Source organism: Tupaia chinensis, unplaced genomic scaffold, assembly GCF_000334495.1.
Source record: "Tupaia chinensis unplaced genomic scaffold, TupChi_1.0 Scaffold147869_1, whole genome shotgun sequence".
In the NCBI taxonomy this organism is placed as follows: Eukaryota; Metazoa; Chordata; class Mammalia; order Scandentia; family Tupaiidae; genus Tupaia; species Tupaia belangeri.
Genome location: NW_006207719.1, coordinates 964,019 through 971,650, shown reverse-complemented (window position 1 = coordinate 971,650; position 7,632 = coordinate 964,019). Strand labels below are relative to the sequence as shown.

Genomic DNA, 7,632 nt, shown 5'->3' with positions numbered 1-7,632 from the left:
ACTACGTGGGAGTCCAGCGACATAGCCATTACGCTAACTGCTGGTTCCCACTGGAGTGTACATTCTTGAGGAGGCGATGTCCTGAGGTTGAAGGATCCTATCTTTTCACCAAATCCTCTCTGAACTCTTGAACTTCACTTTAGCACTCAGATATATTGTCTTAGATTTTTTTTTCCCCAAATGATAATGCTCAATGTATTTAAAAACATTATGTTTCCCCCCAAATTTGTTCCTCTTGTGCTTATTTTGAGTGAACATCCATCCAACAAAATTCATCAAATGCAGTTACGATTTATTCCTCCCTCTCCACATAACTCTCCACTTACATAATCCATTTTAAAACCTCACCATTAGTAAGTCCATTTTACAAATGACACGAGTGAAACCTAGAGACGTTAAAGGACCCACCCAATGTCACTTAACTATTGGGTTGTCAGAAAAGTCATGGCTCATTTTTGCATAGAAAAACAAAAAACATGTCATGACTTTTTCTACAGCCCGCTAGTACATGATGGAGCAGGAATTCAAATTCAGGTTGTCTGAGTTCAGAGACTTTACTGAACCTTAATATACTATACTGTTTATGTTACATGCTTGGCAACATGTTCTCCTAACAGGGACAAGGGCAGCAACAGCATTAACATCCCCAACCACAACAACAGTGACAAGAAAACAGCCACCATTTGTTGAATTCTTACTATATTTCAGTCACAGTATAAAGTATTCTCTATGAACTTTCTCACCACATCCACCTCCTATCTACATGAAGCTACCAATTATCTTGATTTTATAGTGAGGGGTCTAAGGTTCAGAAAACTTACGTAACTTGCTTGAAGTCATTGGTGGTAAATAGTCTGGTGAGAATATGAACTGATATCTTCCAGATTCCAAATCCTGCCTCTAACCACAATGGCAGAGATTTGGAAACTGCCTTGTTTTAATGAGAAAGACAGTTCTTGGTGGGTAAAGATTTTTAAGAGGTTTTTGCTATAGGGTGCGTGTGCACGCCAGACAGACAGAGACAGAGAGATAGAAAGCAAGAAATCACCCCTCCCCCCCCGGGGGATGGCCACGCCACAATCCCTTCTCCTCCATTCTCCTCTCGGGATCTTGGGCACGCACGCACACGTGCCCGACATGAGTTTTAAGCCACCGGGTCCGGGACGCGGACTGCGGTCGACTACATGGGAGTCCAGCGACATAGCCATTATGCTAACTGCTGGTCCCGGTGGGTAAAGATCTTATACAGTGGATTCCAAAGGTGATTCACGCACTCTTCCAAAGATCAGCTCATGGATCATTCCTTGGAATCAGGCTGTTATGAGTCTGAATTTCATTTTAAACAGATAAGCTCTGTGACCTTAGCAAAATTATTAACCTTGGCCATGAAACCAGTGTCATCATGCTAACCTCACAGAGCTGTTATGATTAAAGAGATTATGTAATTAAAGTAGAGAGATCTTAGCATGAGACAGATACTCAATAAACAAAGAAACTGCAGCTCAGAGAGACTAAGGGATTTTTTTTTTTTTTTAAGAGAGATTTTTGCCATACGGCACTTGTGCTCACCAGAGAGACAGAAAGCAAGAAATCACCCCCTGGGAGGATGGCCACACCGCAGTCCCTTCTCCATTTTCCTCCATTCTCCTCTTGGGATCCTGGGCACACGCGCACACACATGCCTGGCGTGCATCCTCTTGGGATCCTGGGCACACGTGCACACACATGCCCGGCGTGCATCTCAAGCCTCCAGGTCCAGGAGTCGAACCACGGTTGACTATGTGGGAGTCCAGCAACATAACCACCATGCCATCTGCTAGTCCCATGAGAGATGAAGGGACTTTACTCATCCAGGGTCACAGAGTGAGAAACATTTGGGGCAGGGGCCCCAATCGAGGTACTTAGACTTCAAATCCAGTATTCTTTCCATGATCCCACACAACCTTAGTATATAAAGGAATTTTATTAGATAATCTCCTTCCATTATAGCTCTAGGCCATTTAGGTCTGCATCTAGTTTCAGACAAAATTGGAGATATCTTGTATATGCACAGAAGTAAGTTATTATGGGACCAGCAGTTAGCGTAATGGCTATGTCGCTGGACTCCCATGTAGTCGACCATGGTTCGAGTCTCGGACCTGGTGGCTTAAACTCATGCCTGTCGCATGTGCGTGTGTGCCCAAGATTCCAAGAGGAGAATGGAGGAGAAGGGATTGCGGCATGGCCATCCTCCCTGGGGGGTGATTTCTTGCTTTCTGTCTCTCTGTCTCTCTCTGTCTGTCTGGCGAGCGCACACACCCTATAGCGAAAACCTCTCAAAAAATAAAAAAGAAGTAAGTTATTATGCACATATGAACTATTGCTCTTATTTCCACAGGATTTTAAATAGAGAAAATTGAGGCATTCCATTCTTCTTTAAAAAATTTAAAAAAAAATTTTTTTTCTTTTTCTTTCCCCCTAAGAAAGCTTGTATGCTTGCCAGAGAGACACAGTGGTCAAGGGGAGTTGGAGAGAAAGAACCTCTCAATGGGGTTCTTTCCTCCATTTCTCTATCCTGTTGCGATTTAGGGCATGTGTATATATGTGCCTAGTGTGTTTTTTAAGCCTTTGGAGCCAGGACTTGAACTGCATTATTGGTCATCTGGGATCCAGTTCCCCTAACCCTCAGTCATTGGGCTTGCCCAAGACATGCAATATTTAAAACCACAAACAATTATTAAGATGCATTAAATACTTATTGACTGAATAATTTTCCTTCTAGAAATCTAGTCTAAATGAATAGCAAAAAACTATATACATGAAAATGTTTATTGCAGTATTATAAAAATGATCATGCAAAATTAAAAACAAATGGAATATTCTACAATAGCGTATTATTAGGTAATTTGGGATATATATTCCAGGAGATATTATATATCTATTCAGATGGTGACTATGTAGACCATGTAGCTATAGAAAAATCACATGTGGCATAATGTGAAGAGAACCAAGAGGACACAGAACTGTTTCTACTCCATAATGGTCACCAACCACATTCCTAAAATGAGAAACTAAGAAGAATATGAAAACAGACTGGAAATATCCTGATGGCTGAGTGATGTTTTTCTCTTCATTTTATGTATTTAATGCAATGTCTTAAAGTTTATTCTTTTTTTTTTTTTGGAGAGGTTTTCACTATAGGGGGCGTGCGCTCGCCAGACAGACAGAGACAGAGAGACGGAAAGCGAGAAATCACCCCCCAGGGGGGATGGCCACGCCGCAATCCCTTCTCTGCCATTCTCCTCTCGGGATCTTGGGCACGCATGCACACGCGCCCGGCATGAGTTTTAAGCCACCAGGTCCGGGACGCAAACCGTGGTCGACTACGTGGGAGTCCAGTGACATAGCCATTACGCTAACTGCTGGTCTCTTAAAGTTTATTCTTATAAATAAAAGCTATAATGAGGAACTGCAATAATAAACTTATTGTAAATTTATAATATTGACTATATCTGATAAGACATCTAGCATAGATAGAAAAAAAGTGAACAAATCCAGAGAAAAACCCTTTCTCTGGATGAAAGGCCCAGAGGAAGATTTGATGTCAGCATAAATTTTACTCTCAGTTCATCTTGTTGACCAGTTACCCTGTGAAATTTTAGGTCCAGACAAAATCTTGCCTCTGAGCAGATAAAAAAAGAAATGCTGCTTCCCTAGAACTGGGCAATAAACCTAATTTTTTAAGACGTTTTTTTCTCACATGACAGTGAAAGAGAGAGAGAGAAATACCCTTGACAGTATCTTATGTCACAGTCTCCTCCTCCCCTCAGCCTTCCTAGCCAGCCAAGATTATGGGGCATGTGCCCACCATGTACAGGTCAACTGGGGAACAGAACCCATAATCTCCTGTATGGATTCAGCATCTCTTGAATAGCACACCATCACGAAACCACTAAGCTTCCCAAACCCTGTTTTAACTGAGACATTTCATATTGTGGATACTTTACATTTCTTGGGTTGGGGCTTACCCAGAGTAAGGTGACTTGTGAGTGAGCACAACACATTAGGTTCAAATTCATCTCTCTGAGGATCTTGAAATATGAAGGGGTTTGGAGCCAGCCCTTAGAGAAGGTTGGGTGATCAGGCAAAGAACACAAGGTCTTCATTTAGTAGCCCTTTGTCCCCTGAGGTGGCAACAGAGCAGAGGAGGATCCTATGAGCATATTCTTACCAGCTTCATCCAGACGCTGTTTCACTATTTTCAGTCCCTCATTCACTGCTATTTCCAGGTTGTTCAGGGTCTCTGGGAAGGCTGAGTTGTTCATCATCAGGACGGTGATCTCGTAGGTACCATCATGGCAGTTCCGACTCACATCAGACAGGAACATCATCCCAGGCTGGAAGAGCAGCAACCACAAAGCCAAGCTCAACAGTGGCGTCTTCATGACTTCGTTCACCTCAGAACCATACTTCTTGAGCCCACTTGCTTTGCTCTGGACTTTTAGGGAGGCAGGAACTCCAGCTGAACAGCCACTACCTGAGTTCTCAGCCCACTCTTCCCCACGTTCCTTTCTGGCCAGTGCCACTGATCACATGGGCACTGGAATACAGCCTGCCTGCCAGTAATTAGCAGATACATTATGGTCAGAGATAAACCAAAGTTCACTTTGTGTGTTTGCGCACAGAAAGGTCAGAGCTATAAACAGGGAGATTACCTGGGCCTAACCCAATAAAAATACATCAATTTGTGACACATCACTGGGAAGGGAGAAAAGAGGAAGCGGGGAGTATAGCATAGACATAACAAGCCTTGTGAAATAGAAAATAAAGGTTGAAGGTCTTAAGGAAAGCACAAATATGATGAACAATTAGTGCTTAGGTTTTAGCTGCACATTAAAACAGAATCCTGGGACCAGCAGTTGGCATAATGGCTGTCCTGAACTCCCATGTAGTAGACCACGTTTTGAGTCCTGGACCCTATGGCTTAAACTCACGCCGGGCGCGTGTGCGTGCATGCCCAAGATCCCGAGAGGAGAATGAAGGAGAAGGGATTGCGGTGTGGCCATCCTCCCTGGGGGTGATTTCTCGCTTTCTGTCTTTCTGGCAAGCACACGCGCCCTATAGCTAAAATCGCTCAAAAACAACAGCAACGAAAAAAAAAAAAAACCAGAATTCTTAACTAGGAATAGCCACGCTCAAAAACAACAGCAACGAAAAAAAAAAACAAAACAGAATTCTTAACTAGGAAGAGCCGTGTTTCAGTAATCCCGTAAGTCAGCAACTACTTATTGAGACTTGACTATTATTGAACATCAGCAAGGTACTAAAGATATGGTTATGCATGACATTGGGTTGTCAGAGAAGTCATTGTGCATTTTTGCATAGAACATAGAAAAATATGTCATGACTTTTCAATAACCTAATAAATGCATTAATGTCCTCATGCAACATGCATCCTAATGAGGAAAGACAGAGATTAAATAATTACGAATAAATCCAACAGTGATAAAAAGTGCACAGTGCTATGGGAACACATGGCAGATTAATATAAAGTCAAGGAAGCTTTCCTGGGAAAGTGTCCTCTAAGCTAGACTCTGAAGGATAAATAGGAAATAGCTGAGTGAAAACAAGGAATGAGTCAAGCAGAGGAACAACTTGTGCAGAGACCCAGAAGCGGGAAAGGCATGCATGTTTGAAGAATTGCAAGAGATAGAGTTGGACTGGAAAAAGCTAAGAAATCAAGTGACAATAGAAGATGCCAGAAAAGTAGCCAGGGGGCAGGCCACAGAGTTTCCTCTAAGCCACTAAGAATTTGGACTTTATCCTAAGAGTCAAGAAAGGGATGTGATCAGAACTAGCTGCTGTGGCTCAGCAGTAACACAATGTTCCTGAAGCCATATGGGAAGGTCCCGGGTTGGTGTCCCAACGTCTCCCTGTGCACACTGAGACTGTGCATGCCTGTGATCCTGGCTGGCTGAGGTTAGTGGTGCATTGGGGGTGAAGACCCTGTTAGGTATGTCTCTCTCTCCCCTCTCTCTGTCTTTCACAATGAATATGTAAATTAACTAAAAAGAAAGAAAGGGACTTGATCAGATGAATTTTGAAAAACTACTTAGGCTGCAATGGAAGGAATGTCCTAAAGAGAGGGAGGTACAAGAGCAGGAGGCTGTTTGTGTGGTTCAAGTGAGAGTTTAAGGAGGCCTGGATGAGGTGGTGGCAGTGGGGAGATATAAAAGGTAAAATGTGTGAGACTTGATATCTGATTGGAGTTGGGAGATAGGGAGGGAGAGGGAAGAACTGAGAACGACTGCTGATATGCTTAGCTGGATAGATGGTAAAGCCATTTCCTGAGCCCTAGAATTTGTAAGAGGAGGGTTTGAGGGAAAAGATTATGATTTCTATCTTGTAGATTTTGAGGTATCTGAGCACGTGTGAGAACAGCCCCCATGGAGTTTTGAGAAGAGAACCTGGATTTAAATGGGGAGTGGCAGGGGCCAGAGGTGGCATGGTGGTTAAGGAGCTGGATCTCACATGACCAACCATGGTTCAAGTCCCAGACTTGGCATCTTGAAAATCACACCAGGTTCATGTGCAAACACCCAAAATTCTGAAAGGAGAATGGAGAAGAGATTGTGTCATGGCCATCCCTCCTGGGGAATGACTTCTCGTTTTCCCTGTCTCTGTCTCTCTCTCTGGCAAGTGCACACACCCTGTGACAAAACCCTAAAAATAAATAAAAAAAAAAATAGAAATAAATGGGAGGTGAGAAATCAAGTCAGAGTCACAGTGTGATTGGTCAAATAATGCCATTGGTTATAATGACATCACCTTGATTACCACTTATGACAAAATTTGTTTGAAACTTAAAATTGTGAAAAATAAAAGACCAGGAGATGGTATAATGGTTATGTCCCTGAACTCCCACATAGTCAATCGCAGTTTGAGTCTCAGACACAGTGGCTTAAGACTCACGCCGAGCATATGTGCATGGGTGCCTAAAATCCTAAGAACAGAATGGAGGAAAAGGGATTATGGCGTGGCCATCCCTCCTAGGGGATGATTTCCCACTTTCTGTCTCTCTGTCTCTCTCTGTCTCTCCGGCGAGTGTACATGTCCAATAGCAAAAATCTCTCTTAAAAAAAATTGTGAAAAATAAGAATGTGAGCTAGCACTACAACTCTTCCCTGGAACTAACTACTCTCGTTTCATATCTCACCAAAATATGAATTGCTGATAAATTCACCAGTCTAAAGGGAGCGCTCTCTCTCTCTCTCTCTCTCACACACACACACACACACACACACGCACACACACATGCACACACACACACACACGCACATGCACACACACACATGCACACACATACATGCACACACATACATGCACACACACGCATACACACATGCACACACACATGCACACACACATACACACATGCACACACACACATGCACACACACACGCATACACACATGCACACACACACACACATGCACACACACTATAAAATTTGGGCTACAGGCACTCATTAGGTCACTTGAACAGCCTTTCAGGGGCCTTTTGTTTCTCAGCTGATGGCACCTTGGCACTGGGGATGGCATGCCCTATTGCAGGCCTCCAGGGAGGATGGACTCCTCTGACACACTTCGAAAC

At 43.2% G+C, this 7,632-nt stretch overlaps 1 protein-coding gene across 1 annotated transcript in view; it reads right to left on the bottom strand.

Moving 5' to 3' along the window:
* GUCY2C (guanylate cyclase 2C) overlaps window positions 1-4,583 on the bottom strand; it is an 82,811-nt gene extending 78,228 nt beyond the window's left edge. The window contains exon 1 of the mRNA XM_006169964.3: window positions 4,211-4,583. Coding sequence (XP_006170026.1) covers window positions 4,211-4,424 — 214 coding nt within the window. The 5' untranslated portion in view covers window positions 4,425-4,583. The remainder of the gene's footprint in view (window positions 1-4,210) is intronic.
* Between the last annotated feature and the right edge of the window lie 3,049 nt (window positions 4,584-7,632).